This window comes from Gymnoscopelus microlampas, assembly GCF_963454915.1.
Source record: "Gymnoscopelus microlampas genome assembly, chromosome: 21".
Classification (NCBI taxonomy): Eukaryota; Metazoa; Chordata; class Actinopteri; order Myctophiformes; family Myctophidae; genus Gymnoscopelus; species Gymnoscopelus microlampas.
The window spans coordinates 22,747,619-22,772,201 of NC_139958.1; the positions used below are offsets into that span (position 1 = coordinate 22,747,619).

General features: G+C 39.1%; 2 protein-coding genes across 3 annotated transcripts; both read left to right on the forward strand.

Annotated features, from left to right (window-relative positions):
* Positions 1-1,331: 1,331 nt before the first annotated feature.
* wdr70 (WD repeat domain 70) lies at positions 1,332-10,933 on the forward strand. 2 transcript variants are annotated; one of them, XM_084046836.1, is made up of 18 exons: positions 1,332-1,414; positions 2,711-2,764; positions 2,895-2,978; positions 3,072-3,162; positions 3,295-3,520; positions 3,616-3,675; positions 3,979-4,112; positions 4,666-4,819; positions 6,448-6,524; positions 7,017-7,191; positions 7,494-7,593; positions 8,057-8,141; positions 8,271-8,409; positions 8,702-8,802; positions 8,901-8,980; positions 9,148-9,264; positions 9,613-9,775; positions 10,447-10,933. In XM_084046836.1, exons 1-18 carry the CDS (start codon positions 1,387-1,389, stop codon positions 10,532-10,534), a joined length of 1,956 nt encoding a protein of 651 aa, XP_083902962.1. In that variant the 5' UTR covers positions 1,332-1,386; the 3' UTR covers positions 10,535-10,933. The 2 variants fall into 2 exon arrangements, with proteins under 2 accessions (XP_083902962.1, XP_083902963.1); XM_084046837.1 differs by having other exon boundaries at positions 3,075-3,162.
* Positions 10,934-12,755: 1,822 nt separating this feature from the next.
* Positions 12,756-20,225, forward strand: LOC311036980 (scavenger receptor class F member 2-like). Its single transcript, XM_084045992.1, has 11 exons — positions 12,756-12,972; positions 13,402-13,460; positions 13,587-13,688; positions 14,143-14,662; positions 14,943-15,161; positions 15,336-15,464; positions 15,560-15,663; positions 15,813-15,927; positions 16,083-16,186; positions 17,208-17,357; positions 18,908-20,225. The coding sequence occupies exons 1-11, from the start codon at positions 12,863-12,865 to the stop codon at positions 19,951-19,953; spliced, it is 2,658 nt and encodes an 885-aa protein (XP_083902118.1). The 5' UTR covers positions 12,756-12,862; the 3' UTR covers positions 19,954-20,225.
* The last annotated feature ends 4,358 nt before the right edge of the window (positions 20,226-24,583 follow it).

Sequence of the window (24,583 nt, forward strand, 5' to 3'; positions counted from 1 at the left end):
AACATAGCTTTGCATCCAAGTTTATCCTCTCTTAACATGTCATTGACAGTGAGGATAGGCTATACAATTGGATGCTGTTATGCTATGCCAGTTTAGACATGTCAGTGGCATTATGCTGCTCGTTATACACATCTGTTATGCACAGTTAGATGTTTTTATTTAAAGTATTAATTTGGCGTGTAAAGTTTTCCTTTATCTCACTTGCAAAGTTTATTTGTAAATTTAAGCACATTTCAACAATAAGGCAATTCATTGTGCTTTCAGTTATTTGTTACAGTCAGACCTTTAACTAGGCCTGTATAATTACAATTTCTTAGAAAATTAATTAAAAAAAAACAACAACATTTTGTTAAAAATCCATGGACAGTTGCAGTTACCCCAACAGCATTTATGTTGTTGGAATAAGTATGAGTATCGCAAATGTCCTTGTATGACATATAATTTGTTCATACTGTATGTTTATGTTCTGCCAGTTCACGGTGTGTAACCTATAGCCATTTGATAGCTCATGACGTGCCATGTGAGGTCTAGACACATGGCTAGACACATGGCAAGACACATGGCTCTATAATTGGTCCTCTCCTTTTTTTTGCTTCTACACCAAAACACTTCACTGAAAATAGCTGATCTACAAGCTCACAACGTATCAAGTTGCTATGCATTGCAACCTTGTAGATCTGTTGAATGCTAAGGTTCATGTGGTTATAACAAGTCTATAACAAAATCGTAACTCACTTAGAGCCAGCCCATTACAGAATTCCTAAGCCACATCTACAAATATGCATTTATTCTATCTTCATAGCTATGTCACTCAAAAATATCAAGTATCAGTATCAATACTGCAATGTACTCTGTTACAAGTAAAATTCTGTAATAATGTCCTATTTCACACGTGTTCAAACGTATACAATTGATACAAATCTTTTGAAAATAGCAGATCTAAGCTCACAATGTGTCATGAGGCATTGTGAACTTGTAGCTCGTCTATTTTCAAATGGCCGAAATGTATATAGGGCTGAAGTGGGTAATGCATGTTTTGTAATAATAATCAAAATCTACAAAGTAACTAGCAACTAAGTTTTATAGTAGTAGTGAGTAAAAGTACAATATTTGCCTTTGAGATGTAGTGGAGTAGAAGTAAAAGTATTGAAAATTGGAAATTCTCCAGTGAAGACAAAAATACTGTAAAATTATACTTAAGTACAGTACTTGAGTACACCACTGATTATTATTAGACCTAAATGTGACCAGGCTTTCCAACCATCTCCCTGGTCCTGACACTCCAGTAACTGTAGGTGGCGACAACACACCTTTACATTGGATCCCAACCGTCGAAGCACTCGTAGAGGAAGTAAGTGTCGGTGTGGTGTATGCCGGGAAATCATCATGGCGGGGAACAACAAACAAATGGACAGTAAGTCATTTTTATATTATTTAGTGTTTCTGTGTCTTGTCTTTCTTATGTTACATTACGTACCACCGCACTGATGTTGGCCATTACAGACGGCCTTTACTATGCTAACGTTAGCCGAAACTGCAACAAAAAGAAATGCATCGCTAGCTGCTAGCTAGTTCATTACAACACTGCTGCTTGCCCAGAAACGCACGTTTTGAAGTATTTTTTATTTATTCATAATAAATGGGGTTAAATCAGTGGTTCTCAACCAGTGGTCCGGGGACCACCAGTGGTCCTTGAGGGGGTTCCAGGGGGTCCCCAGCCAAACTAATAGTTAGGAACCAAGTTGACCCTTATGTGTATGTAACTCTGAGAGTGTACAAATGGAACCAAATTAGGGTCCATTTGGTTCCATTTGTACACTCTCAAGAGTTAATAGCTCTAAATGGGGATAAAGAGTTAAATGAACACTAATGATGATGATGATGATATAGTGTAGATTGGGACCCCCAAGAAATCAAAATAATTGTAGTGGAGTAAAAGTACAATATTTCCCTCTGAGATGTAGTGGGGTAGAAGTAAAAGTATTGAAATTGGAAATACTCCAGTGAAGTAAAAAATAACTCAAAATTGTACCAAGTGCAGTACTTGAGTAAATGTAATGTACTTAGTTACTTAACACCACTGATTTGTGCACCCATTGGAGTTAGATTAATGCTAATGATTTGACTGTGTATCTTTCTAATTTCTAGGTTTTGCCTTGTGGCTACTTTGTTCCAAAGAATAGTTTTTTGAGATATTCTTATTAATATGCTATACAACTATATGGTTCCTTTATTCTAGAATAGAGTCAATATAGACCATTTTCACAGTGGCCATTTTGATGTTTAAACATAGCTGAAGGTAATAACTCTAAATACTGTACTGTAATAAATGTGTTTCGTCTTCTGTAGGATTTAACTTCATCCTGTCCCTTAGAAACACAAAGTTAATGTAATTACTATATCAGCTGCATTTATCTGTCTAACTGACCATTATGAATGATGCATTATGTTGAAACCACAGAATTTCTGTTGCTTCCTCCCTCCCAGACAATCGGGTCAGAATTCACATGTCTTATCTTGGACTACCTAGCCCCTACCTACACTTTGAGATGGGGTTGAGCAATATGACTTCACAATTATTAAAAACTTTTTATAGTTAAAAACGGTTATAACTTGGTTATTGGTTCTAAATATCGGTTTTGAAATAGTTTCGGTTAATTGCCCAGCCAGACCTATTTTGAGAATTAATTAAAACTGTTTGTTTTTGCAGTGTCGGATGCCAGTGATGCGGATATGGCCGCTATGATGGGCTTCTCTGGATTTGGTACGAACAGACCAACATTTAGAGCAAGAACTGACATGATCTTGACATGGTCATTTCATTTAATCTGCAAACATTTCTCAGTTTCATCTAAGAACGTGCTGTCTCATGCTACCTTTTTTTCCCCTTTCAGGGAAGAAGGCCCGTACATTTGACGTGGATGCTATATTTGAACAAACAAGGAGAACAGCCATTGAGAGGAGTAGTCGTGTATTAGGTTTGTTCAACAAGCCAGGGAAAAAAACATGATATAAAGTAATGCAGTTTGAGTCATGCCTTTTGCGCTAATGCCAAATGTTTCTTTCCCCAGAAGAGAGGCAGAAGGAAGATGAAGTTATGGACTCCTCCGTCAAGCCTTCAGGTGTTGTGCCGAGAGGCCCAGCACCAGCTTCTACGTCCAGGTAGTTTCAGTGACTCCTGATTTGAGTTACTAACTAGCTGTTTGCTTGGGGTTCCTGTTTAATTTTAGCCCCTGCTTGACTTTAGGGTCACTGTGCTGTATGTTATTTCCTGACTGTTGTGTTTTACTACAGAAATCTGGAACGTAAGAGCAGCAGCAGCAGCAGCAGCGACAGTGATTCGGACTCAGACTCCGAGTCAGAGCTTATCGGACCCCCAGCGCCCCCCCAACTCACACTTCAAGACGATGATGATGATCTAGTTGGTCCTCCTCTACCGCCAGGCTACACGGGCCACACAGCTCAGGATGATGATGACGATGATGATGACGATGGTGATGAAGAGCAGGATGAAGATGATGTAAGTCTATTCTTTGACTCACTGGAAATTGATCCTCATGATGATATCATGTATTCCATCCCAGCTTAGATCTTTATGTCTGTGACCCCTATTAGGATCCGGTAAAAAAGATTCCCAACACCCATGAAATTACGCTACAGCACGGCAACAAAGCGGTAAGTATATACGGTATAAAACATATCGCCTCAATTGATTAACATAATTTTTCACTGCACCTCTAATTGCAGATTGAAAACTGAAATAATCTAATGTTTCATCCTTTTCAAGAGGACAAATACGTATTAGCTTTTTTAGGAGGCCATAATAATGGGTGATTACTTTTAGTAAAAGTTGGCTAGTCCTTTTGGCTTCTTTCCAGCTGTCATAGGGCCACTGTCACTGAATACCATGTACGATAAACCTGGCCCCACAAAAATACCTCTGTCTCTGATTAGTGAATGAAGTCATTGCCTCTCTAGGTATCAGCCCTGGCCTTGGATCCCTCTGGAGCTCGTTTGGTGAGTGGAGGATTTGACTACAGTGTCCGGCTCTGGGACTTTGCTGGGATGGACCAATCCCTTCAGGCCTTTAGATCCCTAACACCGTGTGAATGGTGAGTCCCTACTGAAAATTCAGTGTGTTATTTGCCAGATGGTTTGGTTAATTAATGCATTATTACCACTGTACTGTTATATAAGAAAATATATATTTAATTACAACTGCTACTTGTTTTAGGTGAGAATGAAAACTCAAAGCAATTATTCTGACACTGGAATAAAGTAATACATATACCCATACTCCTATTTTGTGCAGAAATATGCGATTATTACGGTGAATATGCTCCCTTTTTGGGGAAAAATTACCCCTGCGTAATCTGCGCCATTTGGCTGATAATGCATTGAATTATGCGATCGCATAATCACGTTTGAATAATATAACAACAATATACATATATATTTTTTTACTCTGTAACTTTATATAAATATACATATATATACAAATATACACATACATCTTTGACATGCTCAAATGTTGTACAGTTACAGGTAGCAGATGTCTTCCACCAGACACTTAAAGACACTTAAGGGCGCTTTTAACATCTTCTGTATGTGTGTTATCTGTATCCTATCATATCTGCTGTATGTTTGTTATCTATGTCCCATCAGCCATCAGATCAAGTCTCTAAAGTACAGCATCACTGGTGATGTCATCTTAGTGGTGTCTGGCAACGCCCAAGCCAAAGTTCTGGACCGCGATGGATTCAATGTCATGGAGTGTGTGAAGGGAGACCAGTACATTGTCGATATGGTCAACACAAAGGTGCGTCAAAAGTAGTATTACTGACTTGAGATGTCTGTCATGCATGCACCCGATGGACACTAATAGGGCTGCAACAATCGATTATATCTTCTTAGCGATTATTCTTTCAATCACTTATTCGATTTATTGGATAATCGAGAATAATGTATTTTTAAATATATAAATGAACCACTCTTTTTTTTCTTTGTCACACAAAGATGTCATGCAAAAAAAAGGGAGTAATTACTAATCAATGTTTTTTATTAAAGTATTGATAAAGAAAAACATCACATGGATGCAACTGGGACGTATCATCAGTGTTGTAGCCTGGGGTCATAGGGTGTTTCGGGTCTCGCAACATACAACATACACCCTCGCCCAGGTGACCCAGCCAGGGTTGATCAAGCCCCGACTTACGTCCCAGTAGCACCCACGGTCAGTCCTATAGGGAAAGACAGGGCAGTCCGCTTCTCCGGAAGTACTCTGCCGGGACTCGGGGAGGCTCTGGCACGTGGAGGGACTAGGCTCTGTGGGTTGTCTCCTGGCCGGGCTCCTCCTTCGTCTCACCAGGTCCAGGACCTGAGCGCTGCGCCAGATCAGGTGCACCGCCCCGATCCAAACATTTCCTTCTGGCGTGATGGTTCCTTGGGCCGATACCACTAGATTGGGCCGTCTAATGGTATTAGCTCCGCTTGCGGTATGCTGGAATGGCCCTCCTAAAGGCCTAACCGCGGGTTTGTTGGGCTTCTTCCTCACGGAAGACACAGCATGGGGCGCTAACCCATACTGCTCCCGGGGTGCCGTCCACATTCCGGCTGTCAACAGTCTCTCCTGTGGTCACCAAACTATTCCTGGTTGTCACGTAGTCTATAAATTCCTATGAGCCACTATAAATAGAATAACTGATAAAGAAAAACATCACATGGATGCAACTGGGACGTATCATCAGTGTTGTAGCCTGGGGTCATAGGGTGTTTCGGGTCTCGCAACATACAACATACACCCTCGCCCAGGTGACCCAGCCAGGGTTGATCAAGCCCCGACTTACGTCCCAGTAGCACCCACGGTCAGTCCTATAGGGAAAGACAGGGCAGTCCGCTTCTCCGGAAGTACTCTGCCGGGACTCGGGGAGGCTCTGGCACGTGGAGGGACTAGGCTCTGTGGGTTGTCTCCTGGCCGGGCTCCTCCTTCGTCTCACCAGGTCCATTGATTATTATCTTCATTTTATTATAAGCAAATACATTGATTAGTTTGTGGCGACGGGATGCGCACATGCGTGTGTGTTGTAGTACAAACTCACTTTCCATCCATGATATACTGTCTGTGCACAGCGCATAACCCAAACTGCACACTTTGGGTGCTCATATCCCCCGATGGGTATGGTTTAGTACAATATAACTAACCAATTGGGGTGGTTGTATTTTGTCTACCTGCTCTTCTATTGACACATTTAGATTGTGTCAAAGGCTAGGTTTCACCTAGACACATGATTGGACAAAAAGTTTGACCTGAAGGACCAGATTCAATTTATCCCCTGAGCAAGCAGGCAGGCTCAATGGTAAAACATTTCAGCCCTTGCGCAGGAAACCAGGTTCAAATCCGGGGTAGAATTTATGTTTATTTTGACTTTATTCTCTACTTTTGTTCAGGGTCATGCTGCTATGCTCAATGATGGCTCCTGGCACCCAAAAATTAAAGAAGAGTTCATGACCTGCTCCAATGATGGGTGAGTATTATTTCCGTAGCAGAAGAAGGGACAGTTTTGACGTGATGTACTATTCTGTCTCTCCTCTGATAGGCAGTGCATCTTTATTTATTTAGCACATTTATTACACCATGGCAAGTGCTTCACAGAATACACATACAGTAAGGTAAAAGATTTACAATTTTTAAAAGGGCAAAAGTACAGACCAAGAATACAAAGACAAAAAAAGTAAAAGAGCACATCAAATGGTCCCACTTTTAGAGGCAGAAATGAAAAAAAGAAAGAGAATATACATTAATAAAAACATTAAAATGAAGGTTATTTAAAGCTCAACTAAGACATTTTGCTGTTACTGGGTAGAGTAGGCATAACCTACAACACATAGCTCCATCACATCTTATGCAAACGATTTGGACATAGTGTATGTATTTCTCTGTGATAACTGTGGTAGTTATTGTTTATTCATGAATCATGATACTGAAGAATGAACACATCTTCCTCCTCTGTCCATAGCACTGTGCGAACATGGGACCTCAACAAAGACAAGCAACACAAGTCTGTGTTTAAACCCCGCTCTTTCCAGGGAAAGAAGGTCACCCCCACATGTTGTACTTACAGCCGTGACGGCAAGCTCATCGCTGCAGGCTGCCAGGATGGAAGCATCCAGATATGGGATAGAAACCTGACCGTGAGTATGTTTGTCTTATGGGCCTGTGATGCAGAATTGGCTGCTTTAGGTCAGTCTGTCTATGATCCTCTCTAATACTGTGGAATGCAAGAGAATAAGTAACACATGCAGGTCTATAGATGATGAAATAGAAGGATTTACGAAGGGGTACATTGCAAATTTTCTTTCAAATGTTTTGAATATATAGATAGTCTAAATGTAAATTGCTTAATTTCAGTGATCTGTTTGCTTTCTCAATCTAGGCCTTTTGTATTTATGACTTCATTATCTCAATCAATGAACCCTAATCTTTGTATCTCCAGGTCCACTCTAAGTTTCATTGTCGTCAGGCTCATGCTCCGGGAACAGATACATCATGCCTCGCCTTCTCATACGATGGTACCATTCTGGCCTCACGTGGAGGTAAGAAAAACCTTATCGCTACAAAGCTTACAAGAATAATGTGTCTGCATACAACAACATTCGTCGAAGTCACTTATTTTATGGCCACCTCCAACCAACTGATGAAACGTCTCATCTTTTACCCAAAGAGAAAATATAGAAGGGTCTGGTGTCTCGATTTTGTCATTGAGAGATCGCAATGTTTTATTTATTTTAATTTATATATTTTTTTTTTTTGTCTTGCCTATTGGTGTGCCTTGGGCACAAAAAGTTTGAAAACCGCTGCTGTAGATATTGAGCAGAATCCTTGAGTGTAACTAACCTTCCCTCAATGTCTTATATAAAATGAAGTCTGCATTGATCTAAATGTGTGGAAATCTTTTCATTTTGTGTCATTTTATATTTACTCACTGCAGTAGGTCACAGTATTCTCCCTTTGTCCCAATGAATCTTTTATTTATTATCTACTGTATGTGTGTGCCAGGTGATGACACACTGAAGATCTGGGATATTCGCAAGTTCAAGTCACCTCTGAATGTAGCCACTGGGCTGACTAGCTACTTCCCTATGTAGGTACAACTTTCATACAGTTTTCTTCTTTTTCTTTTTCTTTTTGCTCTTGATCATCTACTTTATATGCTGTGCTGCAGTACAGTGTGAAATATCAATACGTAACTAAGTGTATATGTCACCACCAGGACTGACTGTTGCTTTAGCCCAGACGACAAGCTGATAGTAACAGGAACCTCCGTAAAAAAGGATGAGGGCAGTGGGAAACTGGTTTTCTTTGACCGTGTCTCCTTCAAAAATGTCTACGAAATGGAAGTCACCAATGCTGTGAGTTCTCACCTTTTTTGTTGGTCAAGCTTTCCTGGATGCCTGCTGTAGTTTTATGGAAAAGTACTAGTTTAGCCTAGATTTACTAAATTATTAAGTATGCAATGTTTTTGTAGATTCAGTTAAGTCAATCACATTAATGTTGAATAATACCCTTGGTTCATTAGGTCAGGGGACCAGGGGAAACTATATGTTTTTCTACCGTCCGTCAGAGATCTTGTCCAGAGCATCAGTTACCATACATTAACACAACTGTAACTCATGATTATCTGTCTCATTGTGTGTATTCCAGAGTGTTGTCCGCTGCTTGTGGCATCCAAAGCTGAACCAGATCATGGTAGGCACTGGAAATGGACTGGCTAAAGTTTACTATGACAAGGACAAAAGCCACAGGTAAATACATTTCCATGGCGTCATGCCGTATATTATTTTTAGTGTCTTGGATAACTGTCACAAATAGCAGCATTTTAAACTGACCTTTTCCTTTGCAGAGGGGCAAAGTTGTGTGTTGTGAAGAGCAAGAGGAAGGAGAGACAAGCAGAGACATTGACACAAGATTACATTATCACACGTACGTTTTTAAGGATGTCTGTATGTATGTATGAACATTTTTCGAAGATGGCAGATCTACAGGCTCACAACACATTGAGCGTGAGCCTGCAGATCACCTATTTTCGCTATTTACTCTAACGTATAGAGATTAAATGGTTAATGTGTCTCTGTGTTTCATGTGTCCAGCACATGCTCTGCCTATGTTCAGAGAGGCCCGTCAGCGCAGCACCAGAAAACAACTTGAGAAGGATAGACTTGACCCCATGAAGTCTCACAAGCCTGAACCCCCTGTGTCTGGACCCGGTAATGTATTAAACTACCACTACAGCCACTGCCTGTTATTAAGCTTTCTGTCACTAATGTTACTGTTGTACTCAGCTGGAGTATGATGTATGAATGATTTGATATTATGTAATACTGCTGCGGTTGAAGACTGTAACTGTAGAAACGACAGATATGCAAACTTTCACCTTTCTATGAAATTCACTGTTTTGAATCAGAAATAGAGGGGCTACTCAAAGCGAAAGAGTTACACATGCTTACGCAAAGTGAAAGAGTGATGCATGCTTACTAAGGGTGAAAGAATAATGTGTGCTTACTCAAAGTGACTTTGTCTTTCTAATCTAACCCAGTGTTCTTGTGCCCCAACAGGTCGGGGTGGCAGAGTGGCAGCTCATGGTGGCACTCTGTCTTCACACATTGTAAAGAGCATTGCTCTTGATAAAACGGATGACAGCAATCCTAGGGAAGCCATCCTACGCCACGCCAAAGAGGCAGAGGAGAACCCTTACTGGGTTGCACCAGCATACACAAAGTAGGACCTTGTTACGGTACCTTTATTGATAGAAGTATCCAATTTACTGTATCCATTAAATTGAGTGCATCCAATTCTGTCTCACTCACATGCTATGTTCCACCTGCAGTATGTCTCATTTGTCTTGTACAACTGTCCTCCATCTACAGTATGTTTACATGCATTTCATTCTCTGATAATCCCACCAGGACTCAATTAGAAATCTTATTTGTGCTGCACAACAACTAAATTTAGATAGGTAGACCTTTATTGATCCCGAGGGAAATTATTTGCCATAGCAGCACCCCAATAAGCATGAAACAGCAGAGAGATACAAAATAAGTAGTAAGTTGTCACTAGAAACAAATAAGATAAACAAATATAAAAAAGAAAAAAGTGAGCTGGCCAGGCTTGCATAATCTATGGCCATTAGTAAATATACAGTAAGTATCATGCACATTGTATCATAAGTAAAATGGGCAATTATTCAAACTCAAAATGCCACTTTTAATGACTATTCCAGTGTCAGAATTATTCAAATCAAACCATTCATGTCAAGTGTCTTTAATTCTTCGTAGAGCTCCCTTTTGCTATTATGACCTTCTGCAAATGTGATGCATAGCCAGGAACGAGCTTCTGGCAGTATTCCTGTGGCTTATTAAATATACACATATTTCTGTATCTCCCATCAGGACGCAGCCGGTGTCTATTTTTGAGGAAGAACCGGAGGAAGAGGAGGAAGATGACAAGGCACCAGAGTGGAAGAAACGCAAGATCTAAGACACAATTTCACCGTCTTTTTGGTTTTATCCTGAATAATCTTTGTTTTAATCATTTGTCATGTTTTCTCCCATGGAGCCTGAAATGGTTGATGCTTCAAATCGGATCCCAGATGCAGTCATTTACCACAGGCCTTTGGCATTGTATAAAATGGAAATGTCACAACTTTCAGAATATATAACAAATTACAGTAATGTTTTTTCTTGTCTTTATTTTTTAGATTACTATGTACAGTTTTTTTATGTGTACAGTTTTGCATCTTTGACTCACCTTTGATTAGATTTGTAATGAATTTGAGTTTAAATGAATGTGAGTTTAGATGTTTTCTCTTGCATACTATTACTGTTTGGTCCCCTGACATGTAAATAAAAAGACACAGTCTTGATTCTGATGCATTGAATCTGACTGTTGTCTTGCTATGTTTCTACCATGTATCAACATTTCCTCAGTAATGTTGTTAGTAAATGAACGTTTTTTTTGCCAAATTTAAAATGTATAATTATTCAAGTGACCTGTGGAGTGTCAATAATTTAAATGAACAGACAAAGCCTCATACTGTTCATGGACTGCAATACAATGTATACCAATGTGATACATGTCCTGGGACTGAAAGGTGTACAGTACTTATTTACAACAGGAACCCTAGCATCCGTATTCTGGGCATGTGATGATAGGTGAAACTTTGTTGAAAATAGCAGATCTACAAGCTCACAGTTTGGAGATCTGTTTGTTTCTCTGACAAGATTTTGTGTTGAGGGGAAAAAAAGGTCCAAGTACAGACCCCTGGGGGATCCCGTCAACAAAGTATATACAGTAGGGTTTAAGTGGATAAGTGAGTATGAATATCTGGTAAGCATGGGGTCATTTTCTGTTCTGTATTTATAAGTTTGGAGGTAAAGGTCCACCCTGAAGTCAACCATACGCAACTTGGCCAGGTTTTAGGAACTGTCCAGGGAACCCAAAGAAGCTTGATCATTTTGATGTGTTAGTGGTCATTTTACTATTTTAACAAGCTGGTATTGCTACAGGTCAATTTAGAAATTCAGTTTTTCATACATTTGCCTTCTTTCTTCCAATTAAAAATCACAGCCACCCCAGTTTGTTAAGCCTAATTTGTACCGTGTAATGGCTTGTCTTTACACAGTATAAATTAGGCTTTAGTGTCACCTACTGGCTAAAATAGGCAACAGCAAGCAGCCCTACTTAAAATATGATAATCTCTTTAAACAAAGATGAGCCTATGATAATAATATTGTTTTAACTTTTGAAGAATAGCTATTAATAATTATTAATCCATGGTAGGATAGGCTACTTCTGGTATATTTACAGATTTACACAAGCTGCAGAGAGGATGCAAAGAAAGAAAAAAACAACTGTTAATCCAATTAAATGGACTACGCAGTCACAGTAAAGTGAACGTGATACAAAACAAAATCAATGCAACAATAATATGTTTATTTTATAGTAATTTACTGGTCTATACGTCGTAGACCAAACGACGGCGTCGGTGTCGCGCGCGGCAAACATTTATTTGGGATGGGAGTAAGTGAGACCACCGAGCTTTCGCTTCTTTGCCACGCAATCTACCACTTCCACTGGTGTAAAGTAATTAAGTACGTGTACTCAAGCACTGTACTTAAGTACAATTTTGAGGTATTTTTTACTTTAGTGGAGTACTTCCAATTTCCAATACTTTTGCTTCTACTCCACTACATCTCAAATCCAAATATTTTTTGTACTTTATACTCTACTACAATTATTTGAAAACTAGTTACTAGTTACTTTTACTTTATTACAAAACATACATGAACCACTTCAGCACTTTATATACTTCGGCTTTTTGAAAATAGCAGGTCTACAAGCTCACAGTGAGTCACATGTGACTTTGTGACACATTGTGAGCTTAATTGTAGATCTGCTATTTTCAAAATATTTAATGCATTTTGAAAACTTGTGAAGTGGGACATTCTGCATAACGAGTACTTATACTTTTGGTACTTTAAGTACATTTTGATGCCAATACTTTTGTACTTTTACTCAAGTACATTTTGAATACCGGACTTCTACTTGTAGAGTATCTCTACATTATAGTATTGATACTTTTACTTAAGTAAAACATGTGAGTACTTTTTCCATCACTTCGATTGGATGGATGTTTTACAGCGGGGCGGGGGGAGTTCGAGGGGTTCCTCAGTCTGAAAGTTTCCAAGTAGAACAGAAGTGTTTGGGAATTTATTTGACGATCTGTGTATTGTCTGTTGGACTTGTCATTTGATGTGATTTGTTTTATTTTTAATTTTTTACACCAATTATGCTGTTTCTGATATCATGAAAAGGTGGAATATAAACATTTCTGTGTATTTTCTGAGTATCCTTGTCTGTTGCATCCATTGTCAAGGAGGACTCAATCCCAGAGGTAGAAATGTTTGCGAATCTGTGTGAGTATATAATACATTTTCAACATGGAGATACGAATTAACGGTTTGCTTTTCTGGTACTCCTAGATTTGTTTCAAATGTAAAGTGCAATACAAATAAAATGCATTATTATTATTATTATTATTATTATTGTTATTTTGATTATTATCCTATTATTATTATTATTTTGATTATTATTACTATTGTAGGTCTATCCCATGGTTTGCATTACTCCTACATTCATAATAATCTGTCAATAATGGTTAGCCTATTATATGCTGTTAAAGTAGCCTATGGTCTGTCTGAGTATGAGAATGTGATGGACATCCAGAGTTAAGTTTCTATGTTAATTGATTCTGCTCATATTGCCTTATGCCGTCTTCTACTTTATGTTATTTGCCTATATTCAGCATTTAGTAACTGCATACAGCTGTCTTTGTTTCTTCACAGATCTGGGCATTTTCAGTGTTGCAATGGTTGGGGAGAGCAAGGAGATGAATGCTTAATAGGTACCTACAATTCCAAGGTTTCTAGATTCCACAAGACTTTCATTCTTGTACCAATGTATTAACATATATATAAATTATGTCTATTTTGACATCATTAAACTAAGTTTTCCATTTACTTTATTCCAGCAATATGTGAAGGAAATTTCACCTGCAATGAGAATGAAGTCTGTGTGCGTCCGAATGAGTGTCGATGCCGACATGGTTATTTTGGAGCCACTTGTGATACGAGTAAGATGATGCCTTGATATTTAATCATTATGTTTATATTTCAATATATATTTGAAATGATATGGTATTTTCCAACAATACCCTGGATCATTCTAGGATAATTATGCATGGTCACCTCAGATCTCATATCCAGTGTCTTCAATGTTCAAAAGTTTGAGATTAGTGTTATACCTTAGATTAACCTCTTATACTCTGTATACTTTGTTGACTGGGGTCCACTAGGGGTCTATACTTGGTCCCCTCTGGTGAAAATAGTAGATCTACAAGCTTACAACGTGTCACAACGCGATGCATTGTGAGCTTGTAGATTGGCTGTTTTCATCAAATGTTTACCTATTTTGGCCGAATGTCCACCTATTATAATGTGCCCAGAATAGGGACGTTATGGTTCATGTGGTTGAGATATTTAGATGTCAAATTAGTCATAATTATTTATCTATGTTCTTGCCTGCAGAATGTCCACCGAAGTTTTGGGGGCCTGACTGTAAGGGTCACTGCTCCTGCCATCCAAACGGACAGTGTGATGACGTTACAGGAGCCTGTACTTGTAACCACAATCGCTGGGGGCCAAATTGTGAGCTAGCCTGTGGCTGCCAGAAGGGCACCTGCAGCCAGGACACTGGTGCGTGTACATGCTACGCAGGCTTCTGGGGTAAACAGTGTGCCAAAAAATGCTACTGCAGTGTCAATTCCGTGTGTGATGTGAATTCGGGCCAGTGTCACTGCAATCCTGGATGGTACGGACGTACCTGTAATGCCCAGTGTATATGCAACGGCTCCCCCTGTGAGCAGCTTACTGGCCGCTGCAAGTGTCGAGAGCGTCTTTGGGGCACTCAATGTGAGCGCATGTGCCAGTGTATCCACGGGCGCTGCAATCAGGCTGATGGCTCCTGCACCTGCAGACCAGGGTTTCGGGGAAAGTTCTGTAGAGAGCCATGTCCAGCTGGGTTCTATGGGCAGAACTGTCGCAACAGGTGTGTAGTAGCTCAGGACGAATTGTGGTATATTTGAAATCATTCCATTGTCTCAATATTAAACCTCTACATTGTTGATACATTATGTTTCTGTAAAGACTGTGGCCATTATGTATGTAACGTAGTTAGGGACTTTGGTCTGTGGTTCTGATTACAAAACTAAGTCAGATTTAAGAATTGTTGTGTAACTTGCTGTTGTAATGTTTATCCATACTGCTGTTGTTGTATTACTGAGAATATATTTAAAGGTATAATATATAGAACATAACTTTTTATCCAGGTGTGGGCACTGCAAAGGTCAGCAACCCTGTAAAGTGACGGAGGGACGGTGCATCACATGTGAACGTGGTTGGAATGGCACCAGGTGTGATCAAATGTGTGCAAATGGATTCTTTGGGGAAAACTGCCACGATGTGTGCCCACCGTGCAAAGATGGACACTTCTGCAACCGCATTGATGGAAAGTGCCCTCATTGCAACCCTGGCTGGATGGGTGACCGGTGAGAAAATGTATTAGTTAAATCATAAAATCACGTTAGGTTTCTATGTTGAATTTGAACAATTTGAAATAGTTAAGAGCGTTATTGTGCTCAATAGGGACTATGGTTATATTTTTAGGTTTGAAGTCAATAATGTTCGTAGTATATTCAGAATTCTACCTTACATCTCGATAGGTGTGAGATCAAGTGCCCCGATGGAACTTATGGAGATAACTGTGCCAATAAGTGTAAGGACTGCTTCAATGGGACATGCCACTTCGTAACAGGGGAATGTCTATGTGATCCAGGCTTCCATGGAATCTTGTAAGTTATTTTGGTGAAAGGGATACATTAATACAATCAATGGGAGAGATGATTTCTAGTAAATGTATTTTTTTCTCATTTTATTTTATATGCAGCTGCAATTTGACCTGTTCAGCTGGTAAATATGGGATTAAGTGTGCTCAAACCTGTCCCTGTCATGAGAATAACTGCAATCCTGTGTCTGGAGCATGCTATCTACGTAAGATACTTATTCATAAAGCAAATCTTTCAATATTGCTGATGACAATAACCCTAAACATTTTCACAAAGTTAGAAAGGACCTCAATGATAAATATATTGTGATATGGAATTAATGGTATAGCGCTAACCATGTTAATGACCTTCCAGATCCAAACCAGAGGATGGGAGTAATGGCAGCGGGTGTGCTGGTCACCACTCTTTTAATATTGCTCCTGTCACTTCTCTGCTGCTGTTGTGTTTGCAGACGAAACACTCTCAACGGGTGAGCACAAATGATGAAAAAAAGAAAAAAGAACAATTGTTTTTCATGCATAAATCTAAATAATCAAGATTCCATTACAAAATAAGTCTAAATGTTGAATGTTGCATGTATGCTTAGGAGAATTCAATTTCTTTTTTCTGTTTTTCTTTTTTTAGCTCAGAGAAAAAAGCAAAGCGAAGACTTTGTGGAGGATTCACAAGGATAAGCTCTAAATTGCCTTGTGTCCCGCTGAGAAGGCAGGCGCTGCCCAAAGTTCTCGGTATGTGTCGCTTTGTTGAGCTTACTTTCGTATTATCTCTCTTCAGTTCCATTTTGTTGCCAACCACTATCTAGAACTCTCTCCAGCCCCAATATCCCAACCCATCGCACACACGCGCGCGCGCACACACACACACACACACACACACACACACACACACACACACACACACACACACACACACACACACACACACACACACACACACACACACACACACACACTGACAGAATGCAAACACATTCCAACAAGGGCCCCAGTGGACCGCTAACAGGAAGTGGTAAAATTATCACAACCTGCAATTTCTGTCCTCTGGAAGAGGGGGACTGGGGCTCGGAGATGGTAAGTGGTAAATGGACAGCAGCAGTAACTGATAAAATGTGTTTCTGGATTTGAATGTGTGTCAATTCCATCAAATATGCAATCTACAAAGTAGAATGTGTTTATCAAATGTTGTGCTGTTTATCAGTGGTTCACAACCTTTTCCGGAACAGGGCCCACTTGAAAATCTCATAAGTGGTCAGATGGGTGGGCTGCGTGCATTTTCAGAGCATGTTTATTTTAATGGTCAATCAATCAATTGTGTTCCGGCTTTTTTTTTTTTTTTTGTAAATGAATTGCTTACTTCATTATACAAGAGTGTCACCCATAGGTTGTGAAAATATCAGATCTACAAGCTCACAACATTTTTACAATTACTTTTTAAATTATTATGTTAATAAATAAAGAACGGTTTTGGACATACAGTATGAGGTTTCCACCCAACAGCAACGATAGTATACATAGTATAGCTCCTATTTATTGGTATCACAAAGAAAACTTTTTTTCAACGTTTTAAAGAAAATAAATACCATGACAATTTTTTACATTATTCTTTTATATTAATGTTATATTATCATTATAATCTTAGTGTTTTGGCAATTATTCGTGGCCACTTAACCTCGTGGACCACCAGGTTGAGAATCACTGTATATGAAACTGCTAAAGGTATGTTAACTGTATCTATGCGGTTATTCTCCAGTGTCACACCGTGACCCTGAAAACACCTTTGACTGCAGCTTCATTGAGCCCCCATCTGTGGTGGAAACCTCTCCATCTTCATCTCCAAGAGGTTCATACTCTTCTTCAGAAGAGACTACAGAGGACCGCCCTGTTCACACCGTTCCTGATGGTGAGTGAAGGAGGATTAACTACTTACTGTAAGCCGTATATACTTCATCGTATGACGAATAGCAAAAATAGCCCACAACACATCGCATTATGAGCTTGTATATCCGGTATTCTTTTTTAAAGTAACATTTTAAATATATGTTTTGATTAAAATCAGAATTATTTTTTTTAAATGTAAAATCTTAATTTTTTAATATTCTGTCATTTTGTTGAAAATGTTTGAAATCTTTTGAAACATTTTGGCTATAATCACATGCCCAAAATAGGGATGCCAGGTTGAAAGTGACTAGCCCATGCTCCCATGATGACTTTACTTTTACAACCTTACTCTGGTAACTAGAACAGATTCATGGTTTCTGAAACTAGGTTTGTTTTAGATATACCAAAAGATAATTTAGACATTATGACCTAATTAAAATTAGGTCTAAACAAATGCAGAACTAGTCATATCCTATCGTCATTCGTCAAAGGAACGGAAATAATTCATGACCTGAAAACTATCTCTGGATCTCTGGAATTGCACAGGATGTTAGTGCTTACAAGCAATGATCTTTGTTCCATCTGGTACCATCTTATCTAAGATGCCACAGTACTTGAGGTTCTTACAGAAGTAATGATACTTATAATAATATTTATATATTTTGTCAGATTATTTTGGCAAATAAACTTCAACTTTTAACTTCAATTTTCAACTTTATTTGTCACAAAGCGCAAATGGTTTTGAACTAACTAAACTCTGTTGCAGACGTCTTAGTCTTGGCATGACCTAATCTCTATGGAGCAAAGTTACACCCTTCAAAATGAGGAGATTAGCAATAGAAGAAATGCATTAGTAGGAGGAAGTGGTAAGATGTGCCAAATCAGTTTATTGGGTGCAGCAGGGACAGTTGAAATAGCAGAGCAATTGAAAACAGAGGAAGAAGTCCTTCCACCAGCCCAAAACCTCAAACAGGCAAGTTGATAGGCCCACATATTGTCTTCATATCATCCGAGCTGCATTTGGAAAAATATCAGTCAAAGTGTGTGATTATATGATTATGACTATGATTGAGAATAAACGCACAATTTCACATGTAACAGTATATCCTGCTTTGACTCTGACACTGTCTGTTTGGATTACTGACTTTTACTTGACACTTCTACTATAGAACCTTGAGAGATGCTTGTTGAGGATAACTGCTGAGAGACTAATATTCACTCTTATAAACACACACCATATTCATTCTCATGTTCACTGTTGATAGTCTATCCATTCATATATTCATTGGCAAGAGATGTATATTCATTCATAGAAATATGTACTAAATGTAATATACTGTAGGTTAGTGAAAAAAATTAAGTTAAGTTACGCACAGTGGTTCTGTGGTGCTGAAATTGACTATTGAAATTGAACCTTCTTGAGAAGGCAAAGGCCTAATTTAACAAAATGTGTAATGAGGGTACCAACTTCATAACCACAAGCACACATGTATGTACAGTAATAGCTTTATATTTGTAGATTTGTATATCTATTGGAAAAAGTCTATCAAACTAATTCTAGTTTTTCCTTAGAAAATGAAGAAAAGAAGCGAGATAGGCTCAACACAACAGAGACTACAGTGTTAGAGGATGATGGTGGAATCTCTGAAGTGGAAACCTTGCCTGATGACATAGATACAGTTGAACCAACCTTTGTCAACCCCAATGAGCTTTCCTGTCAGAAAGCATCTGAGAGTGAAGCATCCTGCAGTGGATCAGAGTCCACCAGCAGCAGGTCACAGCCCTCGGTTCCTCAACCGTTTAGTAATGATCAAGACACGGAGAGCAACGATAAAGAAAAGGGGAAATCTAAACCTGCAGCGAGGGTCAAACCACGGCCACCAGACCCATCCACAAAGCCCAAGGTGTCTTGGATCCATAGATCCAGGGAATCCAATCCGGATAAGACAGCTCAGGTAGAGACAATTATACATGAAACAAATAACTCCAGAAAGAAAACCAACAAACAACAATCTGTAGGTCCTCGGGAGACAACTGCTACAGATGATGCTTCCCCAACCGCAGCAAATATGACCTCTAGACACGTACTGCCACTGGAACACATTAACGGGGCAGTGCAAAATGTTCTCAGACATATAAGCAACTTTCGTTCTGACAGGAAAGCCACCAATAGCAATGATTCTGTAGCAGCGGGCCCTTGCTCATTGAATAGGGACGTGATCCAACCACACATTAACTCAGAGGCAGTATCCCTGCTGACTGCTCAGCTGAAAGAAAAAACTCAGAGTCTAAACAAAAGTGAAAGCGACATCTGGGAAGAAAGCAGCCAATCTCACCTTCAGACCGAGAAAAAGAAGCCAATTCCACCGGAGAACACAAATGAATCAGTCACAAGTCCCCAGCATGGAGCTGGCAGCTTACCAGCAGCAGATGTGCCAAACAAAGAAGCCAGAAATATTGAGGAAGAGGATTCAGGAGGATCCAAAAAGGGAGATGTCACTCCCAAAAAGACTGCCATTAAAAAACCTCCAAGGAAAAAATGTCAAGAAGGACATATAGACCCCAAATTGAGGAAAGGGAAAAAAATTGCAATAATGCCCCCTCCGTCTGACAATTAAGTTATTCTTATATTTTGCATTGACCATTTGAATATTGTGTATTGAGAGACCAGAATCAGTGAGTACATTTGGAGGAGGGAGGCATGTCCTTTGTGAAATACTATGCATTACTAATTTTTGAATTCATTGTTTTTGTTGGATCTTATAGGAAATACATCTGTTTTAAATAAAGGTACATCTATTGACAGTATATACAACATGTCATGGAAAGATCAATAAACAATATATATTTTGTTTTGCATGAGCCACATTGAAATAAAGAAATTGAGGCAGATAGTGTATTACAGTAAAAACGTTGTGTGGCATATTATACTGACTTGCGGCTTGGTTCTACAGGAGGCTAGCCGTCTACGAGAAGGTCTCTACGTCTGTCTGTGTATCTGGAGCTAATCTTGCAAACCGTCTGTCATGGCCAAACTTTCTATGCATACTACCAATTGGCCACAGAAGTACTTCGACAAATTTTGTTCTTCACATTTTATACTTTTTGAGATATTTTACTTTCATTTTATCATGAAAGCCAAATGTGTTCTGATCGGAACGTCATAGACGACTGACATAAATGACTGGCATCACAGACTGGCCACATTAAGTCTGAGTTCCACATTGATATTACTAAGACATCTTTGAATATAATTTCAAAATACTATTATTGTCCAAACTTTTTTATTATCCACTCTTATCCAAACAAATATTTGTAAATGTGTCAAATGGTAATATATTTATTGCAACCAATTAATCAAATGTCAAGAAATCTGCCACCTTCTCCTGTTCGCCATTATGCATATAACTCTGTTGCAGCCATTGCGCTTTAACCTGCACTATGGAGTCACCACAGGGAGGGAAACAAGCAGACAAGAGGGCTTTTCATGGTAGAACAGTCTGGGAACTGTGTTGAGGACTCTGTGGCTGACATGTGTGCTGCAGTTGTGTCAGGGTTTTATGTGTTTGGGGGTCAGTGGAAAAACCTAAAGATCATATTGTGTTTAATTGAATCCAGACTTCTGCTGCAGCTGGCTGTGCTGCATCCACACTTGCATCTCTCATTCAGCTCTCAAAGCTGCAATCTAGAACTTATTTTAATGAAGACATTTTTATTTTAACCAATCTGTATGGTACATAACTAGCACATCTACGGTGGTTCTTTCATTGAGAAATGTGGACCCTGTCGGGTAATAGACACCGGTTTGACAAGTAGCCCTGCCTGAAGCTTATAAGCCCAATATCTCCCCTGGGCAAGGGAGGATTCCCTCTTGACTTGAACGGTAGATGTTTAGTCTCTCATGTGGGAGTCCTGATTCGATTCCTGGATGAGTTGTAAAATACCTCTTTCCTTTTGGGAGAGGACATAAAACTTATGTTATGGAATCTACCTTTAAATATGATAGAGCAGAGGGAAATCAAGGTCACAGGAATCTATTATTTTTTAACATTTCATAACTTACTGGTTGACAATGAAAAGATGAGCAAAACTCTAATACTTCAAAGATCATCAAAATTTGATTTAATTTCTCCACAAGCCATAACGCACTGATAGAAGACTCAGCTTTAGTTTGTTTCAGGGTTGTTGTAATAGCAGCTACAGTACTGTGTACAGGGACGTACTAAGATAGATAACTGCCGTCCTTCACACTGACAGTTTACACGTTTTTCCTACCTTGTCCATGACTAATTGCCAGCCGTCACTGAATAACTGCCAGTTCAATCTTGTCCCTGAAAACTCATGGGAGAGGTTTCCATAGTGACTCTCAAAAGCATCTACATCTGGTTGCCATTATATTTTGTGTGCCTGTGTGTGTGGAGGAAAGAGGAAGGGGGGTTAAGACAAGTAGGGGGAAAAAAGCATGTTTCTGCAGCTAGAAGCAGAAAAACATGTGTGGGTTGTGTGTAAACCTAGTCTCAATGACCCAATGTATGTAACGTAAACAAACAAACACTTGAGAAGTTATTAATATAGTTCCACATTGTATCAACCCATGTTACGTGTTCAGCTATTATGTTTCATTCACAATTTTCTTAAACCTAAACTAAACAATAAAATGCCAGGGATTTAGCAGTTTACAGCTATTGCGAGAAAAACATTTTGTTCATTACCCTTTGGACTGGATAGGAATGGAAAATGCTAACGTCATGATTTAGTAATTAGAAACATGTCTTCAGCCATAAGGAACATATAATTTAGTTAGACACAAAAGCCAAATAAAAGGTAACAATCTAACTTTGATTGTGCATTGCACAATGTGTTTGTTATGCCACATAACCAGAAAGAAAACATAATTCCATTTAAGAATTCCCATTACAGGGAAACAAACACAAGGACTAGGAGGCCGACCACTCATTTTGTGAACATAGTCAAACATTCAACCATATAACCGATTGGAACATATTTGTATGATTAATTACAGCCTGTTGCCTGTAGCTGCATCATTTCTATTTGGAGAATGACTCCAGACTGAGGACAATATCTAAACCTCTTTTATTCTGGTTTCTGTTTACATCATGCTGCAAGCTTGTGTGTATGAGGTTCAACAGCTGGTGGATAAGCAGATCAGTGAGGCCTTAAGACAATTACAATCCTGTTTTGACTGCACAAAATGCAGTGTTTTCAGAGAAGTGACTAGCTTAGATGAATCTGATATAAGGACAAGTCCTGGCTATTTACTGTATACGGTCAATGGTAGCGGTTGAGCACCTTTGTCAAAAGAGGCCGAGAGGAGTGCTAAGGTAAGCCAAGTCAAATTAGGTTCCTGGACAACAAAATGTCCCAGGACATTAAGTGAGTGGCCAACATGGGCTTGTTGTCGTCACCTTCTTCACAATCGTGTGGTTTGTGTCAGCCACAATAACTTGTTTCACAATACTGAATATGAAGAATGATACTATTCTGATAGAAGTATGTCTACTTCAGTTGAATGACAGGGATTGATTATGTCGGCAGAACCAAAGTGAAAAAACACTGATGGCAGACTATAGATTTTATATCCCAGTGATTTTGTTTTCCTTTCCTCGAATAAACCACACAGTCAATTATACTTTGATCAATGGGGTGTGAAAATTATTGACACCATGGTGTGTGTATATTATTGATGCCTTATTTCATCTCCAGATTCTGTGGTCACTTTTGCTTAATAGGAGAGGAACCCACGTGTACCTCAAATAAACATATATAATATAGTTTATGTCATCGCTGTTGGGCGGAAACCTTGTATGTTGTGAGCTTGTAGATCTATTTTTTTGTATTTTCGTGACACTCTTGTATGAGTAGGGCACTGGTTCTCAAACCCTTTCATGTCAAAGCCCCCAAAATGATATGCATGTGGCTGCAGACCCCCATCTGAAAATGTTTTGAGCCAGGGACCTCCAGAAGCAAAGATTTGAGTTGAAAAATACATATTCAAAGATTTGCACAAATCTCATGGCGCGGCACTAAGTGACGTGCTATAGGCTTGTATATCTGCTATTTTTGAATAGCCAACGTATAAAATAAGGTTAATGATTGTGACACTATAACTAATTTAGACCCCACTTTGAGAACCACTGAAGTAGGGCATTCATTTACACACACAAAAAAAAACATGAAAGTTGAAATATGAAGATACAAGGTTTCTACCCGACAGCAATTCAAAGTGGCTCCACTCCTTCAGACTCTTGTATTTGGTCACCCCAAAAGACAATTTAACATGCAACTCTTGATGCCATTTCATTAACATTTGGACTACAAAGTGAAAGAAAACAAAAAAAAGGGGGGGGGGGGGGGGGGGGGGGTGCTATTTGCAAATGTGACATAACAGCAATCTGCATTCTATGTGGATATAGTAACCTGGTATTTTGCATAATTGGGGATGCATTTACTGCCAACTGTAAATTTAATCTGGTTAAACAAATGTGGACACAATTAGGCACGTTGCCACAGTTTAAAAAGGAGAGAATGCGACCCTTTCGTGTTTTTACTATATTTTATATAATAACAATCTGTTATTGTCTCCGCCAGAGGTGGAGTATGTTTTCGTTCCCGTCACGCTGTGTGTGTCCCCCCCCCCCCTAGCCAAGCTAACATTGGTCAAGCTTCACGTCACAATATGTTGTCACCAATGCTTTTGATTGGCTAGCGAGACGCATGACGAAATAAAATCCTATAAATAGGTGTGTAATTTATGTTTTTGGAAGTGAGGTAACATTGGTCAAGCTAACAGGATCAAGCTAACATTGGTCAAGTGACAATATGTAATATAAATAGGTAAGACAGGATTAATCAGGAACAGTACTGGTGGAGACCTGTGCTCCGAGGAGCACATTTTCTAGTTAATTAAATATTAATTCGAGTGATCAAAGTGGACTTAAAAATAACTGTCCTGTTGAGACATAACTCTATCTACTGGTAGGCTTCTAAAACTGCTTGTTGGCAATCATTCAAGTCCTGTTGACACCCAGCCAGGTCAGTTAAGGCGACTCCTGGCATCGATCAATGGTATAACAAATTATAACAGTTATTGAACTATCGACTCTTTGTGAGCCATCATACTGGAATACACATTTTGCACAACTGTATAAGCAAACAGAAAGCATTAGATGCCGTGGTAAATGAAGCAGTGAGAAAGTCATTATGTAAAACGACCACTAAAATTAAAAC